Below are 25,974 nucleotides of genomic sequence, written 5' to 3' on the forward strand. Positions count from 1 at the left end.
TTAGCAAACAAGATCTGAGGTAACAGGGAGAGAGATGCATGGTGGGTAAGAGGAGGTGTGAAAGAGCTTTTTGGTTGCTACGAGCTTGGTGACAGCTGAGTCGGATATGATGGATCGGATCCAAACCCATATGTGAGAAGAAATGAAAAATCGGCAATACAGATGGATCATTATGGTAAGTACATAACTTACAACCAGTAAAACATAGTGTGGGTAACAGCAACAACGAAAAATAAATCCAGCACTATACAGTGTCCAAAGAATGCAGCCGTACAACAGCAATAATACGACCTGTATTTAATATTAAAAACTCAAAACAACGGACAGTAAACGAACAGTAATACAGATCAAGCGCTTTCATCCACCCAACATGTGGACTTCATCAGAATCAACTAAACAATTAACATGGGCTAATTTATACATTCAGATGACTATCAGATTCATCACATATTGTATTATATTTTTTAGTAATATGATGTGCTTAGGCGATTTTATATAATTCTTTATGATTTATTTGAGTATAGGGTATATGTTTTTTTAAATGCATTTAAGGTATTGGCGTCTAAAAATGTATAAATTAGCCCATGTTAATTGTTTAGTTGATTCTGATGAAGTCCATATGTTGGGTGGATGAAACCGCTTGATCCGTATTACTGTTCGTTTACTGTCCGTTGTTTTGAGTTTTTAATATTAAATACAGGTCGTATTATTGCTGTTGTGCGGCTGCATTCTTTGGACACTGTATAGTTAAGTACATAACTTCTTTTTTCTTATTATAAATCTTGAGATGGGCTGTGTGTGTGTGTGTGTGTGTGTGTGTGTGTGTGTGTGTGTGTGTGTGTGTGTGTGTGTGTGTGTGTGTGTGTGTGTGTGTTTTACGTACTCTTTGATAATAACATAATATCCTATGAAAACTAATTCCTGAATTTAGGAGTGTCTGGGAAATTTGTTTTAGTCACATCATCTTCTCAGACTTGCACGGTAAACAAGTGGAGGTCATGGGAATTAAACCTGTGTACACAGTATGTAATTTATGTGAATCTTGTTAGCTTAGATATTCAAGTTGTTTTTTTTTTCAGCCTTTTAAAATAGATCAAAAGTGTTTTTCCAGATGCTGAGATAGTCCTTATTTTTCTTCAGATGTGAATTTTTTACTAATTGTGTTTGAGCTATATTAATGCATTCGGTTAGTACATATTTTGTTAATTTGCTTTACTTTTTTGTAGATGAGTGGAAACGCATGTCCAAAGCTCTAAGAAGTGGTGGCCATTCTCTTATTGCAGTTAAACAAAATCTTATTGATGTAGTTTGGACAGATCGCCCTCCTCGAACCAGCAACTCTTTAATGGTTTTGGGACTAAAATATGCAGGTAGGCTGATCATATACTGTATAGATTATCTTCAAAATTGTCATGTCATTTGCAGTACTGTAGACCTCGGGTCCAGATGTACAGACTGTAACTTCTAGGTGTCTAGTGCATTATGGGTTGCCTGGGATAACCTCACAAAACATTGACAAAATTTAATTTTAGTGTTTTATAGTGGTATAAGTTTATATTTTACTAGTTTACACCTAATCTCACTATAATTAATTCATTGTTTCATTAATTCATTCATTCTGTAGTAATCCACTTTTTCCATATTAGGATTAGCAGACAGCAGGAATCAATTCTGACATGTACTTGGATGCAAGGCAGTGAATGGGGTGCTAACCAATTGTAGGATGCATGTGTGCACACACACACACACACACACACACACACACACACACACACACACACACACACACACACGTATATATCTGTAGGTGATTTGGAGGTTTGCTGATCCATTATGACATATCTTTTGGGTGTGGGAAGAAACTGGAGCACCCAGAAAAAAAGCCTTATGGATACAAGGAGAAAGTGCAGAATCACAGAGAAAGTTCCATATCTGAGAACTGAAGTAGAGAACCGGTGGTGGTGTAAGACACTGTTTTCTGTAAGGTGGCAGTTTGTATTACTGTGCCAGTTGAATTATGTCACCAAATTTGTATGCGACTGTCATAAGGTTGTAATGCCATTACAAGTTGAAATGACAGAAAGCACACTTCAGATGTCTAGAATATGAGAAATTCATTTTCAGGTAATTTTGTTTAATAAACAGTAACTGAAAATTTTTATTGGAAAATACTATTTTTATCCTAGTGTTTTGTTAACTGTTTTAACTAAATGTTGTCTGTTTCTCCAAAGAAGTCTGTGTGGTTGAATTATTGTTATGTAACCATACCTCTGTTGGTCACAAAATGTACATAACACAAATAAGAATGGGTTTCTGTTGCCAGGATCTAAATGATTTACCTTTATAAATTACATGTAGTCATTGTGACTCACTCAGGTATAGGCTGCTTGACTGCCTCTAACCAGTGTATGCTCCTTTGTTGATTAAACTGAAGTATCCACTGGGCTGTCTTCCAGTAAGCAGTGTAAGTTTAAGTTAACATATTTTAGTTGTGCTAATAAATGAAGCTTGTCATTATGTTATTTATATAAATATATTTCTATAATTTTATAAATTAAAGTTATACTTATCTCAGACTACTCATCTTAAATCTGTTATTGTCTGGTGACATACATCCAAACCCAGGGCCTAATCCTAGCTCCTCTCTCCCCTCACATCTCCAATTCTCTACCCCTTATTATTCTTCTCAGACACACACACGTTCACCCATCAAAAACCTATCTATTCTATCTATGAACATTCAAAGTATCATGAACAAAATCTCCTCTTTCCATGCCTGGATCTCCTTACACACCCCTGACATTCTTTGCCTGTCTGAAACTTAGCTTAAACCTCATATGTCTGACACCGAAATTCTTCCGCCAGGTTATAACATCCTCCGCTTTGATCGTCTTAAGAAGAAAGGTGGAGGTGTTGCTATTCTGTACTCTAACCAGCTTACTCTTCAACCTCTGTCATTGTTTACCTCTGACTTCTATCCGGCTGAAATTCTCATTGTTAATTATCAGTTAAACAATCACAAAAAAATCAGCTATTGTCTCCATATACATTCCCCCAGGCAGCAACATCCCTACCCTTGAGCTCTTTCTCTTTTGGATTTTGCAAACTATCTGTTATGAAATCATTATCTTGGGTGATGTTAACATCGACTGGATTGCCCTTGACCGTTATTCCCCCAACACCTCCATTAACCTGTTTGGATTCTCCCAACTAATCTCCACCCCTACTTGCCTTAACATATGTACCCCACATGGCTCCAATCTTGACTGGGTACTCACCTCTAATCCTAACCTCTATCACAACCCCTCCACACTACCCAATACTCTTAAGTGATCATTATCCCACCTACATACTTAGGCACTCTCCTCAACTATGTAAACCCCAGCAATACAAGGAATGCCACAACCTCTTCAATTTTAATCCAGAAACTTTCAACCACCAGCTCTCCTAAATTAACTGGTCATTCCTCCACAATCTCCCCCTAGTGGAAGCTGTCCTGACATTCAACAGCATGTTTCTAGACACACTCAACTCCCTTGTCCCAGTCAGGAAACTAAGAATAAAAACACATGATGCCCCCTGGCTAATGTCATGCCACCCGAACCTTCATGAATAAGAGAGTGTGTGTGTGGAAATAAAATGGAAAATATCCAAATCCTTCACTGATCTTCCAACCTATAAAGAGCTTCATAACTTAAAAAAAGTAACCCTTGGCAAACAAAACTTCTTCCATAAACCACTCAACAACCCCCACTCTAACACACAAAAATTCTGGCACTCAGCTAATAAGCTGCTACATCTTTGGATCCCATCATCCCCCACCCCCTGCCCTAATAGCTCTGCCACTGACACTGCTACCTTCCTAAATACCTTCTCCATAGACACTATCCACAACCTTATCAAGAATGACAATATCATCCATTCCACATCCTTTGCACCTACTCCATCTCCCATATTTTCTATCAAACCCATTGCTATAGCCTTTATCAAATTTCTTCTGAGCAAACTTAAAACTTGCTCTCCATCAGTTGATAATCTACTGCCACAATTCTTAAAAAATGCTGCCAACTCTATCGCTTTCCCTATCTCTGTTTTGCTCAGTAGATCCATTAAGGAAAACACTGTGCCTATCATATGGAAAAAAAAATCTGCGTCATTCCCTTGCATAAAGGTGGCAACTTAACCAACCTCTCTAACTTCAGGCCATCTTTTTTCTTATCTTTCCTGTCTACAATTCTAGAAAAATCATTCACAAACAGCTTTTTGACCACCTTCTACAAGAACATCTTCTCTCAACCACAAAGCATGGATTTTGCCCAAAGCGTAGTATTGCTGCTGCTGTGACATCCTTCATAGATACTACTGTAAATTCTTGTGACGACAGTAAGTTAGTTTCCTGCTTTCTTCATCTCTCTAAAGCCTTTGATACTGTATCCCATTGATTACTTCTGTCCAAGCTAACTACACTAAATCTTTCCAACTCTGCACTGTCTTGGTTCTCAAGCTACTTCTCCATTAGTTTCCAGGCAATGAAATGGCAATCCAAATTTTCTCCCTTTTATCTGTTCAAATGGGGTGCCCCAAGGTTCCATCCTGGGACCCCTACTTTTTAACATCTTTATCAGTGATCTCCACTCTTCTTGCCCACTCTCTACCATTGTTCAGTAAGCTGATGACTCTACAATCATCTCCTGCTCTGACAACATCCCTTACCTCCATACCCTCACCCAGGATTCCCTTCATGCTGTCGAAAGATGGCTTACTTCCAACCAATTGTTAATTAACCCAAAGAAAACCAAATGTCTCCTGTTCCTCCTTACAACTCTCCAACATCACAAAGCTACCTTTACTGTCTCTTCCCTCAACAACACAACCATTTCCACTGAACCTCACACTAAACTTCTAGGTGTTCTTATCGACAACCAACTAAAGTTCGATCTCCACACACAACAAAGCATTAAAAAGACGCATCAAAAGCTGGGCTTGCTATACAGGCATAAAAGAATTCCTCACAAATGCTTCAAGACTCTCCCTTGCACAAGCTTTCATACTTCCCACACTTATCTGTGCAGCCCCCATGCTCATAAATCTCCAATCCGATCTTCTGTCCAAACTTGAACTTACCTATAATAAAATTGCAAGATTTGCCTCTAGCCAACCTTATCATACCCACCACTGCATTGCTCTTAAAACCCTACACTGGCTGGAATTTCATCACCAAATTCTACTACCCCAGCTTCTCATAGTACACACTATCCTACAGAAACCCTCCTCATGCCCCCCTCTGTCTACTCTGATCCAACTTTACACTCCTAACTGTGCTCTCCGTAACTCTCAACAGCACCTACTGCAAGTCTGTAGGCCTAATAAAAGTGTTGGTAAGCTCCTTTGTAGTTACTCCATAGCTAATGCCTGGAATAAACTACCTTTAATTATCAGAGCTATCACTAACACTAAGTCCTTTAAACCGGTCCTGAAGGAAAGCCTCCATAAATCTTTATCCTGCATATGTAGTGACCCTACTTAACATAATTTTCATTTCTTCTACAATTTACTTCCTCTGTGATGTAACTTATTATATCTCCACTCCTTACAACCTTTGCTGCCTATCTCTGCCACTTCTATCTGCTGCTTCTTTATACTATGCTAACAGTTTCTGTGCTTCCTTGTACTATGCTAACATTTTATTGTTTGTACTCAAGACTTCCTGTAGGGTGCAGCGGTTAGTTTTGCCGCCTCACAGCAAGAGGTTCTCCAATTCGATTCTCGGCTGGAGCGCTTTCTGTGTGGAGTCTGCATGTCTTCCCTGTGGTCGAGTCAATTTTAAAGGCATGTAGGTAGGTGTGTGTGTGTGTGTGTGTGTGTGTGTGTGTGTGGGCACCGGGCTGGCAACTCAACACCGTTAAAATAACTGCCAATCAGTAGCGGACCAATAATCCCCTGTGGTGACCCGTAACGGGGAAAAGCCGAAAGGCTTTTTCTCTCAGCTTCCTGAACTGTTGTCTGGTCACTCACCTTTTACATGGGATTTAATCACCTGTATATATTATATACTTATAAATATTCTACTTCTCCTGTAGCTTCCACTAGCATATGACCTCTTATGATATTTTTCTTTACTATTTATATACAAAACTATATTGTACTTTATTTTGAATTATGTTATTTGTATGCTTTCTGTGGCATTTTTGTACTTTGTACATTGTGTGGTTAGTTTAGATGCAGTCTGCTCATTGGAATATTTTTACCATGTTGTTTGTTTGTTTTTGGTTTTCTGTTGGAGCTTTTCTCCTCAGGTCTCTGCTGAAAAAGGGTATTTGCCAAGTCAGACTAACCAGGTCAACAAATGTCAAATAAGTAAATACATTTATTTAGCAAGGCTGTTTTGTGTGCTTTGGTGCATCTACATGTGTGCGTGTGTGTGTATCTGTGTTTGTGTAGACATACATGCAGACACACACATTCAAGTGCAGATATATATATATATATATATATATATATATATATATATGGGTCTTCTTTACATGGTTGACTTTTCAGAAAGTCGACTTTCATATGGCTGAGACCATATGATCGACTTTCGATAAGCTGACCATGGGGAACTGCTATCTCCGTACAGTGTGGAATGGGAAAATTTCCCTCTTCCGCACTGTAGTGCGATCTCAGAGTTGGTATATTTAAGTTATGGGGGCTGTGGGGGGGGTGTAGCCCCCCATGAGGGATGCAGGGAGGCGTAGCCCCCCCTGCTAACAGTTTAAGGTAAGTGTTTGTGTTTTATGTGTTTATTTTACATGGTCGGCTTTTCGAAAGTCAGTCATATAGTCTCGGACATACGAAAATCGACTTTCTGAAAAGTCGACCATGTAAAGTAGACCTATATATATATATATATATATATATATATATATATATATATATATATATATGGGTCTTGTTTAAAATACCAAATTGCCATAATGTCAACTTGCAGAACATCAAGAAGAAAACCACAAAACTTTACATTAATGAACGTTCACATCATCGTAAATTTTCACAGTGAAAGGAGGCAGTTGGTCAACATGGTGAACTTTGCCCTTTACTCCACTGTAGTGCGATGTCGGAGTTGGTATATTTAGTTAGGGAGGTGTGGGGGGTGGCGAAGCCCCCTACTGGGGGTGGGTTTTATTTACTTCAGTTTGTTTTTTTATGCACTGTTGGCCAGTGAAAACTTATGATGATATGAACGTTCGTTAATGTAGTTTTGTGTTTTTTGTGCTGATGTTCTGCAAATCGACATTATGGTAATTCACTCTCTTAAAGTAGACCTATATATTTAATTAATTATTTTTTTTATTTATTGACATTTGGTGACCAGGAAAGTCGGGCTTGGTCTGGAACCCATTTTCAGTGGAGGCCCAGGGAGAAGAGCTCCAGCAAATACAGACATTTATGCAATTTAAATAGTGTAGATAAAATAAAAAAAAATTTTATCACTTTGGAACATGTCTAAGTTTTAAAGGTTGAAGCTATACAATACTAGAACAAAAAACAGTAGTCATACATAAATATTGTATACAGCCGTTATTATTTGAATATTAAAGTTGAAGCTCAAGGTAAAATCATTAAGCATAAGGAGGTCTAGGCAGTATTACAGGAAGAATATATTTTAGAATTAGGAAAAGAAGTTAACATTATAATTTAAACTGTAAGGTATGGGAGTACAATATTGAAAGAGATTTACTTAAGGAGAAGCAAAATATAGTTCGTATATAAAATTATTTTGAAAGTGGCTTTGGAAAAAAGGTAAGGAGAAAAGGAGGGAGAAGAGCGGAAACTGGAAGATAGGATTGGGTCCAAAAACAGAAGTGAGAGGTAACAGGAGAAGAAGAAAGAGGAGGGAGAAAGAGGTTGAGAGTAAGAACAGGCGGAGAAGGAAGATAGTTGAGAGATGGGAAATTAAGTGTAGTTATCTTTAGTTTAAAGGGCACACGTGAGTGTTAAGAAGGTCATTTTTTAATATTAGCTTGAAAGTCTTAAAGGTATCTAAGGCACTGATATTTGGAGGTAAGGCATGACATAGTTTTGCAATACTATAGGAGTAGAGGCTATGACCGTCTCTTTTGTTAGGTTTGTATGCAGTTAGAAGCTGTTTGTCTATGGAACGTACAGTTCTGGATGGAGTGTAGGACTGTAAAGTAAGTTTTAAGGTGGAGCAGTTATTTGCTTTGTAGATTATTTTGTCTGCAAAGGATAGTTTTACAAAATGAAAATGCTGGAGGAATTCGAGCCATTTAAATTCATTAAGAGCATAACAGTGGTGTGAGGAGTAAGAAGAACTTGTGGCAAATTTAGATGTTATGTGATCCTATCTCGCCTACATTCTGACTGATGGGTTCGGAGCCGATCCTCTGCTCTCGGGGCCGCAACTTATGCCAAAGAGCCAAGTCTCTTATTGGCTGAGCTTACTATATCCCAGGATGCACCACTACCAGTCCCCCAGATCTCGTAACTAGCAAAGACGTGGTCTCGAGCTGGCTGAGCTAAGTAGTGTCTTTTCACTAACTTTTTCTGTCAGAAATTTGCTAATTCTTCACAAAGCTGTTTTAACAGCTACTCTGTGCTATTGTGTTTGAGAATTTTTTGTGGAAATTTTGTGTGTGATTGGTGTTTGTTCTGCTTACAGGCTCCCTTGATCCATAGGGCCTTTCCTGTCAGTTAATCCCTTTTGAACCTTTAGGGTTCTTTGATTCCTTATATTTATTCACTGTTGTATGTCTTCAGTTGGCCTTTATTTTAATTGCGGGCTATCATTGTGAGCGGCAAGTTAATCTTTAGGGTCAGTCTATTCCAACAGAGTTTTGTCTGTGAGAGAGTTACTCAGTTTTACTTATAATGTGTCAGGCTCCAGTGCACTAAATGTAGTTTTAAAATGTCTATCACGGATGACCACTCTCTGTGTATATTGTTTAAACATTTGCAGGAATCCTGCAGCGTGTGTCATTTTTTCCTCGAGGGTCCTCCAAGAGAGGAAAAATAAGCTTATATTGAAAGGCCTTATAAAAGCCTCTTTTGAAGAAGCTTTAGCATCCTCTCCTTCTCCTGCTAAAAACTCCGACCAGTCCGTCGGACCCGACCGCCAAAAGACATAGGCAGGCTTCTCCTTCGGCTCCAAGGACTTGGGCCGAGGCGGTCTGCCTCGATGCCTCCAGTCTCGACTCCTCTGGCTTCAGAGCCGATGGCTGGGGCATCTCACCTTCATCGGCTCCACTGGTCTCGGGATGAAGGCTTGTCCGCCAGACACTTCCTCCTCTCGCCCAAGTCCTCCTTGGCACCGATGGAAACTGGTTTGTGTATTCCGATAGTTATCGAGGGCGGTCCCCTAGCCCTTGGGGCGTTGGAGATAACCCGTTCAGTCTCCTCTAGGTCATCGAGGATGTCAGATTCGGACATAGACAGGGTGCTCAAAGACTGTTCCAGTCCCCAGTCTTTCAAAAATTTGTTTTTCCATTGCCGTTCCTCCTCCGAGGAGCAGGTGCTGTTGGAGCCAGTGGAGATCGGTCGGCTCGGTCGAGTTTGGCACGGACTTCTTCGGACCGGGTGACGTTTGGGACCTATGCTGTCGGTTCCAAGCCTCCCTCTTGGTGCGGCTGCGGGACTTCCGTCTGCTATCATGGCTCGGGACGGACACTCCCAGGATTCTGGGGTCCGGCTTTCAGAGCTATGAGGAGTGCCTTGGCCAAGTCTTCTTGACCATCTCTACGGCTTTACGGCACCTTCCCTGGGCGTGGAGACTGGGTCTTTGGCAGTTCCCTGTCCCTAGGCAGCGGAGCCCTGGGGCCTGAGGTTACCCACACTGGGGTTCCCCTCCTCCTGAGGGTTCTTGAGTTGTCTTTGGAGGAGCCCCAAGGAAGAGATAGTGCAAGAGGAAGCACGTGGACTCCCCGAGTCTCTTACATCGGACACTGATCTTGATGATGCGGAGGGGTCCCAAAGTCGTCCGGATGATGTCTCATTCGCAGACATTTTAGAGATCCTTAAGCAATGAGGCGGCTGGATATCCAAACCCTCTGCTGATGAGTCAGTGCTTCTCAAGGCCTTTGGGGCTTAGCCCTCTGCCTCCTGGGTGTCTCCGCCTTTGACGAGCTCCTGGATTTGGTTTGTCGGGCGTGGGAACATCCAGATACTGTGGAACCAGTGCCTTCGCCCTAACAAATTTTTGTCTGCCCACCGAAGGAGTTCTTGACAAAAGGCGTGGCTGTAGATGCCATGGTGGTGGCATCTGCTACACAACAGGGCAGAGGCTTCAGCGTCCGTCCATCCTCCTAATAAGGAGTCTAGGAGCATGGGCGCACCCTGACTTCAGCGGCCTTTACACTACGGTCCCTGAATTTGGCACATTTTACCAGGCTACAGAGGGATCTGGTCAAGGAGCTGTCAGATTCCCTCTCAGGTAACCTACCTGAGCTAGCCCAGTCGGTTAGCTCTCAGTTGGCTATCCTTACGATTTCTAACTTCGTCCATGAGGCTCATTTCATATGCGGCGGCACAGGCGTGGCTCACGGAGACAAGCCTGGCTCCGTTAGGCCTTCAAGTCTTCCCGCCTTTGATGGGTCCTCTTTGTTTTGGACCTAAAGACACTCTTACCGCTGTGAGCAAGAGGAAACTTTATCTGCGTAGGTGCACGTTATTCCACTCCCTTTCGGCCTTATCCCAAGGCTAAAGGAGGGAAGATGTGGTTCCAAATCACGGAAGTTTTTCCTCAACAGCAGGAAGATTCCCCTTCCAGAGGCAGAGGGCGGAAATTTTTCTGGGAGACGCCGTCCCAGAGGCGGCAGGGGCCCGCAATTCTGGAGACGCGGGTCCTTCGTGGCTCTTCAGCCTCCCACTTCATGAGGGATTGCCCGGCTGTGCTGCTCGGAGCCAGTCGGTGCCGTTGCCAAGCACCTAAAGCCTGGGAGTCTGTCACTCAGGACAGATGGGTGCCGGATTATTGCCGGAGGTTGCACCATTCCCTTCACACTCACCCCACCGTCCAAAAAATCCCGGACCCACCACCCAGTCAGGAAATTTGGCCCGCAGAAGCTTCAAAGCTGCTAGAAAAGTCATCAACCGGTCCCCACAGACCAGATCGGATCGGAAATTACTCAAGGTTCTTTTAGTGCCAAAAGACAGGGGACCTGAGACCAATATTGGATCTCAGCAAACTAAACTAGTCCGTCATGAAGTCCAAATTCGAATGGTCACTTTACAATCCATTCTCCCATTGTTGGAGAAGGATGTTTGGATGTGCTCCATAGATCTCAAGGCGCCTATTATCACATACCGATACATCAGGCGTCCAGGGTATCTGCACTTCAGCCTGGGAGACAGTCATTTCAATTTTGTGCACTGCCCTTTGGTCTCACCACAGCCCCAGGGTGTTCACCAAGTGTTTGGCAGTAGTGACTGCTCACCTGAGGAGTCTCGGATTCCAAGTGTTTCCCTATCTGGACGACTGGCTCCTGACTGCCACCACCAGGCATCTACTAATGAACCTCAAAGCCACCATCTCCTGGGTGCTTCCCTGGGAATTACATTCAATTGGTCAAAGTCTGTCTTGCTGCCCTCTCAGTGCATAAGATTCATAGGGGCAGAGATAGACTCAAAATTGATCTTGCGTCTTCCTTCCTACCGAAAGGATTCAAACTTTACAAGGTCAAGTCCAAGCCCTGCTTCCAAGATCCAAAGCCCCAGCCAGGATGGTCCTGCAACTTTTAGGTTCGATGTCTGCCACGGTTCTCCTAGTTCCACTGGCAAGATTGCACATGAGGATTCTTCAGTGGCTGTTATCGACACAATGGTCTTTCAGAATCTCCCCTCAATCATCTCATACTGATTACAGAAGCGTGCAAGCGGGACCTCCGCTGGTGGCTTCAGTCATCCAATCTGAATCAGGGAGACCTTTTGTTATCCCCTCCGGTGGCCACCCTGACAGCGGATGCCTCCCAGACAGGGTGGGGGGCATTGTCTGGGCAGGTTAGTTCAGGGTTCTTGGCTTCCAGGCGAAACCTTTCTCCATATCAATGTATTGGAAATGAGGGCTGTACTTCTGTCCCTGCTATCCACAAGTTTCTCCCTCAAGGCATTATCGCCATCCACACAGACAACATGTCGGTGGTCTGGTATCTAAACAAACAAGGAGGGACCAGATCTTACCCCTTTGCAGAGAGGCCATGAGGTTGTGGGAATGGGCTGTAGCTACCAACCGTTTCTTGGTAGCGACCCACATTCAAATCAATATTTTGGCAGACAGATTAAGCAGGACGATTCTCTCTCCTCACGAGTGGTCCCTGAGCGAAACAGTAGCAGCTCAGGTTTTCAGAAGATGGGGACTCCGTGCTGCGACCTGTTTGCAACACCACAAAACACAAAGTGCAAAGGTTCTTTTCCTTGACTCCACGTCAGAGGCTACTGGATGCTCTAGCCCAACCTTGGCCAACAGGACTACTTTATGCCTTTCCTCCGGTTCCACTCCTCCCAAGTCATCAAAGCTTCCCAATTGGGGTCCACAATGATACTAATTGCTCCACTGGCCTCAGGTATGGTTCCCCTACCAAACATGCTCTGGGCGGTCCTTGGTTTTGGATCTAACTCCAGACCTGCTGATTCATCAGTCGGGACTACAACACCAGTCCTTCACACTTTGAAATTAACAGCTTGGCTCCTCCACTTCCGACTTTAGTCAGAAATCACAACTTAGACCGGAAGTTATTCACATTTTATCTTGACAAACCCACCACTAAGAAATTGTACCTCAGTAAGTGGAAGAGGTTTGCTATCTGGGCTCAACTCAGGGGCTTAGACCCTATCACTGCCCGATACCAGAGGTCTTGAAATTTTTAACATCCTTGTTTACTCAAGGATCTTCAGTCTCTACTATTAAAGTCCAACTAGCAGCTATCTCCAAATTTCGAATCCATGGACCCACCGTTGATGAGCAGCAGATTATGCAAAACTTTCATTAAAGGTGCTGTGCTGTTAAGACCCCCAGTTTTTCATCCTATCTTGATTTTGCCTTAACATCTTCCCCTTCGAACCGGCTGCTACATGTGAGTTAAAATATCTGTCTTGGAAAACTGCCTTCTTAGTTGCAATTACCTCAAGAAGAGTTTCAGAGCTTCAAGCCCTATCTATCAAACCACCGTACTTGATTTTCACAAGGATAGAGTATCACTTAGGCCTAATCCATCCTTTGTTCCAAAGGTTTGTTCTAATCTCTGTCTCCAACAATCTGTGCTACCAGTTTTCTTCGAAAATTCTCAAATGAAGCAGAATACACCTTCCATAAATTGGATGTTCACAGGCAATTGCTTCTATCTAGACAGGACTCAACAAATTAAAAACAGACCAGTTGTTTGTGTCCTTTTCAGATAATAAATTGGGTCAAACCATCACAGCTACTATCTCCAAATGGATTAGAGATTGCATAACTCAGGCTTATTCCTCTTCAAATAAGCAACTTACAACATCTATCAAAGCTCACTCTACCAGAGCTATGGCTACTTCTATTGCTTTTCATTCCAAGCTCGCTATCTCTGAGATTGTCCAACCACACTTTCATTTCCCACTATAAATTGGATGTGGCATCTAAAGGCGAGCATCATTTGGTTCCACGGTACTCAGGAGTGTTTTCCAGTGAGCCACCCAGGATTCAGGTGCTAGGGGCTGTCCATCAGTCAGAATGTAGGCGAGATAGGATCACATAACATCTTTAGTTATGTACTCACCATAACTTCAGATGTTTGGGATCCATCTATTCATTCTAACTCTACCCTCCTTCCCCTGCCTTGGAGATCAGAAGAGATTGAGCGGTTTTCAGTTCTACTGTTTTATCTTGTTTCATCTGGCGATGTTATATAAGCAGCGTGTCTGTGTATGTATGCGGACAAACTAGATCTGGGGGACTGGTAGTGGTGCATCCTGGGATATAGTAAGCTCAGCCAATAAGAGACTTCGCTCTTTGGCATAAGCGTGCGAGTCGAGCGAGGATCGGCTCCGAACCCATCAGTCAGAATGTAGGCGAGATGGATCCCAAACATCTGAAGTTATGGTGAGTACATAACTAAAAGTTTTGTAGCTTGAATAAAGACTGATGTGAAGTTGTTCAATATCGCCATTTGTTCTTACACGTGGGTACGGAGCCGATCCATTGGCTCCGAGTCGGCCGCTTTCCAAGCTCAAGATCTTTCAGTAGCTCGAGGCACAGCACCTATCCCGTGATGCTCTCTGACTAACCCTCTGATCTAATTTGCCGCTGCAACGGATCGCAAGTCTTCAGTGTTCCCGAGCCAGTGAAGGTTTATTAAGTATTTCTACAGCTAAGTTTACTATATATATATATATATATATATATATATATATATATATAGATATGTTTTTCTACCAGTATTACCTGTTATACTTTCCTTTTTTAGGGCTTTGTCCCTGTTTACAGTGTTTTATTACAGAGAGTTGCTCTTGGGCCTTGCCCTCTCTTCAGTTGGTTACATCCTTTGCTATAGTTGTGCAGGGATCTTTCTTTTCTCCTATCCCACTTTTGGCAAGATTGTTTTTTGAGTATTATTGGATTGTACTGTTGTACTTTGTATTGTCAGTGATCTGATAAATGTATTTTCTCTGCGTTTCTCTTCTTGTGATTGGATAGTACTATTGTACTTGTTATTGCCAGGGATCTGATAATTGTGCTTTTCCTTGGACATGATGGCTGACCAAAAGCAAAAGTCCGGATTTAAAAGATGTGACTGTGGCCAAAAAATGTCAATAACAGATAACCACATTTCTTGTGTTTATTGTTTGGGACCTCTCCATTTGCAGGAGGATTGTTCCATCTGCCACTGTTTTAGTGGCAGAGTTTTGTTATTGATCGAGGTCTCTTAACTCCTGAGTTTCAAGAAGCTTTGGACAAATCCGACCAGACCTCCAAGTCTTCGAAAGGGTCGAAGTCGTCTCGAATGTCCTCGGAGCCTAAGTCTTCGGCACCGAGCACCTCTTTTAAGGTGCCGTCACCGGTTCCTAGGTCTTCAGAACCATGTGCTGAACCGATGATTCAGAGCCAGCGTTTGGGTTTGGAGCCGGTATCGGAGACTTTAAAATCTCCAATACTTAGGTCTGTAGCTTCTTTGGCCCCTTCGACCCACTCTTCAAGGATGTCAGATATTGATGTGGACCGTGTGGTGCAGAGGATCTTGGAGAACCCAGCATTGGCTAAACTGCTCTCGGCTTCGTCCCAGCTGGGTTTGAGCCCTGTTCTCGCCCCATTGCCTGTGACTACTCCTCCGAGCCTACCCAGGCCTTCTGGAGGTGGAAGATCTGATGGTTGTGGAACCCATGGAGCCGAGTCCTGCTCCATTGACTTCGGTTCCACCCATCCTGACCTCTTCGGTGCCGTCCGAAGAGTCTCAGATCAGACACTCTCTCGTCGGTTCCGGGGGGGGGGTCCTGTTCTGACACTTCCCCTCGGGGCTTTGGCACAGGTGAGCTCGGCTCCGTCCTCAGGTTCGGAGCCCTCAGCCTTGGCATCTGCGAGGCCTCCATCTTCCTCGAAACCGGTGGCCTCCTCGGGCTGAGAGTCCGGGGCCTTTGATGCCACGAGGAGGGTGTTGTCTGTTCAGACCCACACTACAGGTCTCTCTTCTTCCTCCCTGAAGATGCTGAGTTCTGCCTTTTCATCTAAAGCACCTGCTAAGCGACGAGACCCAGAGCCTCAGGTATCCCCTTTGGGTTAACCCTGCTCTACTGAGACTTCACCAGCTGCCCCCACTGATGAAGTTCCCAGAAAGAGACTCTGCAAGAGGAGGCATTTGTATTCCCCTCAGGAATCCTTGACATCAGTCACCGACTTAGAGGAATCCGAAGGGTCCCCACGGTCATCCTCGGAGGATGTCTCCTGTGCGGACATCTTAGAAATACTTAAGCAGAAGGGCAACTGGCAGTCCATTCGCCCTACCGAGGATGAGTCGGTGCTCCTGAAGGCCTTTGGGTCTCACCCCTCCACCTTCTGGGTTACTCTGCCCTTCGAAGTAATGGATCTGGTCGCTCGAAGGGCATGGGAGTCCCCTGACACCATGGAACCAGTCCCTCGGAGGCCCAATAAATTCATCACTGCCCCTCAAGAGAAAATGTTCCTCACCAAAGGAGTCACCAAGAAAGAGATGTCAGAGACTTCTTCTAATAAAGATTCCATCTTCCTAATAAGGATTCCAGGATGATGGACACATACGGGAAACGCATTTTTAGGTCTCCGACATTTGCCATGAGATAGCTTAACTACTTGACCCATTTTACTCGCCTTCAACAAGATCTCCTTCAAGAACTCTGAGATACTCTAAAGGGTAACACAGATGAGGCTATTTCAGAAAAGGTTACAGCTCAGCTTTCTACCCTTAATTCTGTTGTCAACTCATCCATGCGGCTCATTTCTTATGCAGCTGAGGGATTGAGTCGAGCAGCAGGTTCAGCGATTGCTCTGTGGAGACTGTCCTGGATGTGCTTGTGCTCATTTGCGGAAGCCTTCAAGTCTTCCTTTGAAAATACCCCGTTTAATGGCTCTTCATTGTTTGGGCCTAAAGTCAAGGAGACCCTCACTGGGTGTGAGCAGGAAGGAAAGACTTTATCTGCCGTATGAGTCCCTTTTTCCACCCCTACTAGACCATACCCCAAAGGGCGAAGAGGTGGAAAAATGTGGTTCCGGAAGTCCCAAGGAGCTTTCCAGAACACAGGGACAGAGGAGGAGGCAATAATGGAAGACACCGCTTTGGCGGCAGAGGGGGTCCACAGAACCAGGGTGAGAGGGAGCAGTTTCCTAGCAAGCCCTATCAGTGCTCCTGAGAGTAGGCCGGACTGTCCTACTCTGGAGGCAGTCGGGAGTCGCTTGGCTTTGTACCCAGATGCCTGGCTAGGAATTGCATCAGATTCTTTGGTACAAAACATAGTTACCAGAGGCTACCTCATTCCCTTTGTAGAAGCCCCGTTACCCACAAAAAGAATCCCAGATGTTCCACCCAGTCTGAGGAATCAAGCAGTCACAGAAATCCAAAATCTGCTAGAAAAAAGAGTTGTCCAACCAGTCCCGGCAGACCAGATAGGATCCGGAACTTACTCCAGATTCTTTTTGGTTCCAAAGAAAACAGGGGACTGGAAGCCCATTTTAGACCTCAGCAAACTCAATACATTCGTAAAGAAGGAGAAGTTCCACATGGTGACGCTTCAATCGATATCCTGTTCCTAGGAACGGGCGATTGGATATGCTCTTTAGATCTCAAGGATGCGTACTACCACATCAAAATGGCTAGACCATCCAGAGATCACCTGCATTTCTGGCTGGGGGTCAGTCATTACCAATTTCGAACTCTGCACTTTGGTCTCACTACAGCCCCCAGAGTGTTCACCAAATGTATGGCAGTAGTTACGGCTCACCTGAGGCGTCTAGGATTCCGGGTGTTTCCGTATCTGGATGACTGGCTCCTATCCACCACCTCCAGGCATCAACTCATTCAGTCCAGGATCATATGATCAGTCTCTGTTCTTGGTTAGGAATAACCATAAATTTCGAAAGATCTGCTTTATTACCATCACGGCATATCACATTTATCGGAGCAGACCTAGACACCACCACCACCCTGGTCAAATTACCTCTAGAAAGAGTCACCTCTCTAAGAAATCAGGTGTCATGCTTGCTACAAGAAAAGAAAGTACCTGCTTCTCAGGTGTTAAAACTCTTAGGCACAATGGCAGCTTCCCTCATAGCAGTACCTCTGGGCCAGATGCACATGCGGATACTCCAGTGGTTGCTTTTCACCCCATGGTCCTACCAACAGCTCCCAATGTCATTCAAGATTCTGTTGACAGATGCTTACAAGAGAGACCTTCTCTGGTGGTTGAACTGCCACCAGGTGACAGTAGGTCGGCCGTTTATATTGCCCCCTCCAGTAGCCACGGTGACCACGGACGCTTCCCTGATAGGGTGAGGGGGGGGGCTTTTTCAGGGAAAGACTGCCCAAGGCACCTGGTCAGAGATAGAATGTCATTTGCACATCAGCGTCCTGGAGTTGAGAGCAGTGCTTTTAGCGTTGCATCACCTTCGTGACTCTCTACCTCAGGGGACGATTGCAATTCAGATAGACAACATGTTGGTAGTCTGGTACATCAACAAACAGGGGAGAAACCAAATCTTACCCCTTATGCCGAGAAGCTTTGAGGATTTGGAAGTGGGCTGTGTCCACCAGGCACTTTCTATTAGCAACGCACATCCCGGGGAAATCCAACGTAATCGCGGACAAACTGAGCAGAGCAATTCTGTTACCCCACGAGTGCTCCCTCAAACAAAATGTGGCAGAAAGGATATTCCGCAGATGGAGCCAGCCTTGCTGTGACCTTTTTGCATCTCCGATGAATGCCAAATGCAGAAGCTACTTTGCCCTCAACCCTCCACCTGGGGACAGTCCCAGGGATTCACTTGTGCACGATTGGCCCTTGGGTCTCCTGTATGCCTTTACTCCAACCCCACTGATTCCCAGATTCTTGATGAAAGCAAAGGGCTTGGGAAGGACAGTTATTCTGATAGCCCCTTTTTGGCCTCGGCAGATATGGTTCCCCTTTCTTCATCAGTATCAACTGGAAGAACCTTGGTTTTTGGACCTAGTGCCAGACCTTCTGACGCATTCATCAGGAGTTCTTCACCCCTCTCTTCAGTCCCTCAAACTGACAGCTTGGCTGCTCTACTTCCCAACCTAGCCAGGTCATATAATCTTTCTTCCAAAGTTCAACATATTCTGGTTTCCTCTCATAAAGTCTCCACTAGGAAACTGTACAGTAATAAATGGAAACATTTTGTTTACTGGGCCTCAACGCAGTATTGATCCCTATGTTGCCCCTCTTGATATGGTTCTGGAATTTCTCGCAACGATTTTTCAGGAAGGTGCTGCAGCGGCCACTGTTAGAGTTCAATTGGCCGCTATATCTAATTTTCACTTGGGGATTGAAGGATCTAATCTTATGTCACACAGATTATGTAAAGCCTTTTTGAAAGGGACTCATCATCTAAGGTCACCCATCAGACAACCAGTCGCACCATGGAACCTAAATTTAATATCATCTCAGCTGATGCTTCCCCCCTTTGAGCCTGCATCCTCTTGCCCCTTGAAGTTCATATCTTGGAAAACATTATTTTTGGTGGCTATTACTTCAGTTCGTAGAGTTTCTGAACTTCAAGCTCTTTCTATTAGGCCCCCTTACTTGGTATTTTTTCCTGATAGAGTGTCTCTCAGGACAAATCCCTCTTTTCTACCGAAGGTGTTCTCCGAAACTAATCTGAATCAGTCTGTTGAGTTACCCACTTTTTTCAGACATCATTCTGACAAAATGGAGTATATGCTACATAAACTTGATGTCCCCAGACAGTTGAGATTTTACTTGGACAGAACAAAGGATTTTAGAAAATCTGAACAGCTTTTTGTCTCCTACGCTGATAACAAAAAAGGGCGATCTGTGTCTAAAGTTACTTTGACTAAATGGTTATCAGATTGCGTAAAGTTTGTATACTCTTCAACTAATCAGACCTGAGAATACAAGGTGAAAGCTCATCCCACTAGGGCGGTATCCACATCTCTAGCTCACACAGCTCGTTTGCCTTTGGACACCATATGTGCAGCCGCCACTTGGTTAAAACCACATACGTTTATCACTCATTACAAAGTGGACAGGGCCTCCAGGGACAGAGCTTCCTGTGGTTCCACTGTTCTCAGGAATGTACTCCTGTGAGCCACCCAGGGTTTGGGTGCTTGGGGCCTTCTGCGTGTAAGAACAAACGGCGAGATTGAACAAATTCACATAAAGAAGTTAGGTTCTTACCATAACGTTCCATGTGAGTTGTTCATCTCGCCTTTGTTCTTACATTTCCCACCCTCCATCCCCCTTCGGGTTCTTGAAGACCGGTTACAACTGGAGGTCTGGTTGGGTTTGTCTACTGTCTTTTCTTCTACCAGACTTTCTTCCTGTGGTTAACTGTACATATATGTTTTTTGTATATACACATATTGACATTTAGGGTATGTTAGGCTGTTCCTTTGTTGCTGGATTCAGCAAACTAGATCTGAGGGTTAATCAGAGAGCATCATGGGATAGGTGCTGTGCCTCGAGCTACTGAAAGATCTTGAGCTTGGAAAGCGGCCAACTCGGAGCCGATAGATCGGCTCCATACCCACGTAAGAACAAAGGCGAGATGAACAACTCACATAGAACGTTATGGTAAGAACATAACTTCTTTTTTTTAGGGACGCATGTAGGTTGATGAATATGAGGGCCCAGTACAGGCTGGAGAGGGGAGTAAGCAAGTATTGGCAAGTGTAATTTTGGTAGCCTTGTCCATGAAATGTTTATGTCTGTATAGTTTTCCTTGTTTGAAATGTGTTTTTTATGATGGTAAGTATTTGTTGTTCAAATGTGAGTTTGTCATCTATGGTGATGCCCAATAACTTTGCATAGGTTACAGTTTTAATCTCTATATTGTTTGATGGTTATATTTTGACGTCATGTAAAAGTGGTTTTGGTGAGAACAATAAAAGTTAAGTTTTAATAGGACTGAGTAGTAATTGTGCTTCATTTAACCAAGTTTCAGTTGAGGTAAAGGCATCTTGTGTTACTTTTAAAAGGTGTTGCAAGTTACTGGAGGAGGAGACAATGGTGGAATCATCAGGGAATTGAATGAGCTTTGAAGGAAGCAGTGTGTAGGTTATTAATGAAAATATTGAACAGTAAGGGTCCAGTAATGGATCCTTGTGGGACACCTGTTTTATTAACTTGCTATTGTGACAGGCACCTAATACAATGCTGTCTGTTAGTTAGGTAATTAGCAAGCCATTTTAGAGTAAATTGAGAGCATCCTAATGTAGAAAGTTGTAAGAGTTTATGATGTGATATTGTATCAAAGGCCTTTAACAGATCTAATAAGATCACTGAAATTATGTGGCCAGAGTCTATATCTTTGTTAACAGCATCTGTGAAGGGTATTAAAGCAGTGGTTGTGCTATGTGCTGGTTGAAAACCATGTTGGGAGATTGCTATTAGTAAGATGTTTATTTAGTTGTGTATGTGTACATTTCTCCAACAATTTGGATAGAGGAGAGAGAATAGAGATGGGTTGATGATTTGTTAGTTCATTAGTTTTTACACCTTTGTGTAAGGGGGTTATGATAGATTTCTTCCAGAGATGAACTTCAGATTCAGTAATAGATTGATTCATCAGAATGCTGACAGGGCAGGCTGTTGATTCTGCAGCAGCGTTTAGATATTCTGATGGAAATTATCAGCGGAGAAGGAATAGCGTTTTAGCTTGAGAAGAAGCGTATGTATTAGTGAAGTAGAAATGGGTTGTAATGAGAAAGTAGTAGATGGAGTGCTAGGTGGAGAAGTACCCTGGTATGGTGAGGAAGAGGTGGTGGTATAGTTATTAAATGCTGAGGGAAAAGGAGGAATAAGATTTTCTGTAGGGTTGGAGTTTGTATTGTGTAGAATTGTTCACAAGTTTAAGAATACTGTCAATGAAGTGGGTATTGAACATATCAGATATTATAGATGGGTCTTTATCTGGGGCTGGTAAAGGGGTTTGTGTGAACCCAGGTATTAGGAGTGCAGAGATGGATTTCCAGAATTTTTTTGGAATGTTGTTTTGGCTTGACATTTGTTGAGTGAAGTAATTTCTTCTTGTCAGCAATGACTAGCTTCTTAGCTTTATAACGTAGCTGCTTGTATAGACTGTCATTTTTACACTTTTGCCAGTATTCTCAGGCTTGGTCTCTGGTTTGTAATATTTGCTATGTAGCTTTGGTTAGCCAGGGTGCATGGTTTATTTTTATCCTTTTAGTTTGGAGAGGGGCTAAGCTATGAAGGTGTCTAAAAAGAGGCTGTTGAAGTGACTGATGCCATTATTTGGTGGTGATGTTTTGAATGAGGAGCAGTCAATGGTTTATAAGATGTTAATAAATTGTTGATTGAAATTGGTTAAATTTCTGGTTGTTTTATAGGTGTGGTGTTTGGGCCCTTGAGGGGAGGTCATATGAGTATATGCTGGTAGATGGCCACTTAAAGTATTTCGAAGTGTGCCAGAATTGTGCCAGAATTGGAGTATTTATGGGAATCTGAGACCAGGATCCAGTCTATGGTAGCACCTAAGTGATTACTGTTTTGCATTCTGGTAGGAGCGGTGAAAAGTTTTATAAAACCACGAAGGTTAATGCTATTTGATGGTGCGTCAGTGATCAAATTTTGCCAGTTGATATTTATATCACCCATAATAATAGTTTCATTGGAGATGTTAGCAGTACTCCAGGAGAGAAAGTCTTCAGTATAGTAATATTTTGGCCAGGGGGTATATAAATTACTGCAATATATATTTGCTTAGTATTATTTACTTGTAACAGTGACATGAGAATTTCTGTATTACTAGAGGATTGAACAGGTTTGGAGATGGGTAATATTGTGCAGGTGTTTTGAAACATTAGTGCTACACCACCACTTTTTTATGGGTTCTGTCATTTGTTAGTATACTAAATTCTGGAGGGACTATTTCTGTACGTGGTATATGCAGTTTTAACCAAGTTTTATTGACTGCGACTATGTCTAGCGAGTAATGTGCAAGCCATGAATGGAATTCTGTAATTTTGTTGCAGATACTACATGTTAAGATTTGCACTGGGTGTGAAGAGGGTGGACAGGATTAGGAATAAGTATATTAGAGGGTCAGCCCAGGTTGGAACGTTTGGAGACAAAGCCAGAGGCAAGATTATGTTAGTTTGGACATGTGCTGAGGAGGGATGCTGAGTATATTGGGAAAAAGATGCTAAGGATGAAGCTACCAGGTAACAGGAAAAGAGGAAGGCCTAAGATAAGGTTTATGGATGTGGTGACAGGACATGCAGGTAGTTGGTGTGACAGAGCAAGATGCAGAGGACAGGAAAAAATGGAAACAGATGATCCGCTGTGGCGACCCCTAATGGGAACAGCCGAAAGAAGATGATGATGATGCTACATATGTTTAGTGTTGCAAATTGCAAATTTTTTGAGAGGGGAGATTGAGGTGAGGTGGATGATAGTGGGGGTCTAGGGTAGGGATGAATATCCCCACATAGGGAAATTTTGAGGAGGTAGTGATGGAAGTAGTAGAGGTGGGTAGATTTTGTTGTATACTTAAGAGATTATATAGTATTTTAATTTGGATTTATTACTGAAAGAAAGGAATTTGAGTTTAGTAAGGTGACTTGGGTTATATTCAGGCTGGCAGATATATTTGAGAAGCTATCTCTGTGTGTATTGAGAAGTGAAGCCAGGGCGGAATTTATTACTGGTGTAGCTGTTAGTGTGCATTTGAGGGAAGTGGCTTGTGCAGGTAGGCTGATTGTGGTGATAAGGGATATTATGAAGATAGTAGAATGTGAAGGTGGTAGCATACTTTCGTGTTGTAGAGTGAAAAGAAGTTAGATGTGGATGGAGGGAAAAATAGATGAGGGATTGTAGTAAGGTTATAACAGTACAGAATGAAGTAAATAGACAAGCAACAGGAAGATAAAGTTTGTATTGTTAGGAGAGTTTGACTGGGGAAAAAAGAGCAATTGTGGTAACTACAGTAAGCCGCGGTGGTGCAGGTAGCATTGTCGCCTCACAGCAAGAGGTTCTCCCGTTCGATTCTCGGCTGGAGCGCCTTCTGTGTGGAGTCCGCATGTCCTCCCCACAGTCAAGTGGCGTTCGAAAGGCATGCGTGAATGGGCATACCTTCGTTGAAGGTTGGGCGTCCGGCTGGCACCTCGGCACCATAAAAATCGACTGCCAATCATTAGTGGACCGAAGTTCCGCTGTGGCGACCCCTAGCCGGGAAAAGCCGAAAGAAAAACAAGTGGTGTAGTAACTACAAATTAGTAAGTGTTGATTGTATGAAATTTCGAAGTCAATTGTTTATTGGGTAGTTAAGGTGAGGAGGAGGAGTTATGGTTACTGTAAATGTAATTGAGTAGGGGTGGGTGGGAATAGGGATACGGTAGGGTAGCAGAGTAAGCCAGACTACTCTGAGCAAGGAACAGCACAGGGAAAAAAGAAAAGAAAACAATCAGTGAAGACAGGCAGTTTTGGAAAGAGAAAAGGTTAGAGAAGATGTAATATTTAAATTATTTTCTAAAAGTGTATTTAAACACCTAAGAAGTGTAAGTGTATTTAAACACTTAAGAAGTAGTCTTAATTTTATGTCAAAAAATGAGCCAGCAATAAATTGAGTGGGAAATTACATAGGGAGGAGTGGGTAAGTGCAGATGTAAGCAGAGTAAGCCATTTCAGGTCTTAGCAATAAAGATGGGGGGTGTGTGAGTTCTGGTGGTAAGCTAAGGGAGTTTATAGCTTCATAGGTAGGTACTAGGCTATCGGCCCAAGGGCCTATGTAAGCCTAGCAACAAGGTTCCCTGGCTTACACCACCCAAGAAAGTTATTTTCCTGTGCCACTGTCGAGCAGAGACATAGAAGTGATCCCCGGGGTGTACAAGAAATGCAATTGCAGTCCATGAGTCATAAACATACTTTGGCTCACTTGAGTGTTATGGGTATTTGTAAGACATCAGGTGGTCCGAGGGTTCTTCTTGCAGTGCTCATCCAGAAACTACAGGTCAGAGAAATAAATTAGAATTACTTTGGGAGAACAGCTGAAAACAGCATAAAATATAAGTGTATATTTATATGATTATATCTCAACTGATTTAAAACGCAGAATATCTAAACACATTTCACCTAACATAGCATAACTGGAAAAAAAAGAAAAATGTTTTTTTTCAGTTAAGACAAGCACAAGGGGAGTGTGGGTGTGCAGGGGGGCACACCCACACTCCCCTAATTTAAGTATAGCAACCCCATAGTCACCATACAGTGAAAGAAAGGGGAAAAACCCTGAAAGTGCACCACCAGTTCACACAATTCAGCACACTGTGATAAAGTAAACTGCAGTATCTATAAGAAAGCTATTAACAGTGATCAAAAAATTAAAACTTTCCTTACAGTAAGAGTTATATGTTGTAAAATGTACTACAGACATTCATTAGCTCTTCTGTGATTAGATCACTTGTTTTAAGCCACTTGTGATTAGATTAAATGATAGACCATTTAATTGGATTAGAAAGATAGATAGATAGATAGATAGATAGATAGATAGATAGATAGATAGATAGATTTATGCATATAGTCTTCATTAACCAGGTAGGTGATCTGGATGTTCTTCGTGTTTCACTGTTGCAGTCATCACATTTGGGTTATCCCGGCCAGGGTAGCCCTCAGCCGGCCCGAATACCAGAGACTTAGTATTTCTGCATCTGTTGCTGTTGCTTCAGGACTGATGTCAGGTCATCAGTAGTATAAAGTAAGGCAGCCGGTGCCATTACATCAGTCTTTCTTGCCGTAGAGCCCGAAGCAGAAGCAGTTCGCACGAGTGCCGGTTGGCTGCTACCTGAGTTTTCCTCTACCGAATTGAAGTCGTCTAAAGCTAAGTACCCCATTGGTGACGTTGTGCCCTTATTGTAGCCAGATATTTTCACTTGCAGTCCTCAAATTCCGATATGGCATCAGTAAGCCATCCAACAGCAGATCTTCTGAAAAAATGTAAAGATAAAGACAGAGACAGACTGCACAGGTCCAAACCTACACATGACGCTTCCGTTAAGTTAGTCGTCAGTTCTCTGGTCCTCATTAAGGTACTTTCGCAGCCCCTGATGCCCGCTTCTTTGGATTCGCAGGCTGCTACCGAGACCCTTTCAGAATACTGTATGGTGAAAAACTCTTCTTCGACTAAGGATCCTGCGGTTGTCTCTACCTTGGATGGGTCCAGAGCTGCTGAGCAGGCACCGGCTTCTGAGGAAGTCCTTCGCACTATCGATTCTCAGCACAAACAGACGTCTTCTTTTGCGACTACCGTTCTTTCAAAAATGATCGCGT

General features: G+C 43.1%; 1 protein-coding gene across 1 annotated transcript in view; it reads left to right on the forward strand.

The window, feature by feature from the left end:
- Window positions 1-25,974, forward strand: part of XPNPEP1 (X-prolyl aminopeptidase 1) — a 1,046,907-nt gene that overhangs the window by 298,747 nt on the left and 722,186 nt on the right. Inside the window, exon 5 of the mRNA XM_044055946.1 lies at window positions 1,227-1,370. Within this exon, the coding sequence (XP_043911881.1) occupies window positions 1,227-1,370 (144 nt within the window). The remainder of the gene's footprint in view (window positions 1-1,226; window positions 1,371-25,974) is intronic.

Source organism: Protopterus annectens, chromosome 14.part0, assembly GCF_019279795.1.
Source record: "Protopterus annectens isolate FY-2018-M chromosome 14.part0, PAN1.0, whole genome shotgun sequence".
Lineage (NCBI taxonomy): Eukaryota > Metazoa > Chordata > Ceratodontiformes > Protopteridae > Protopterus > Protopterus annectens.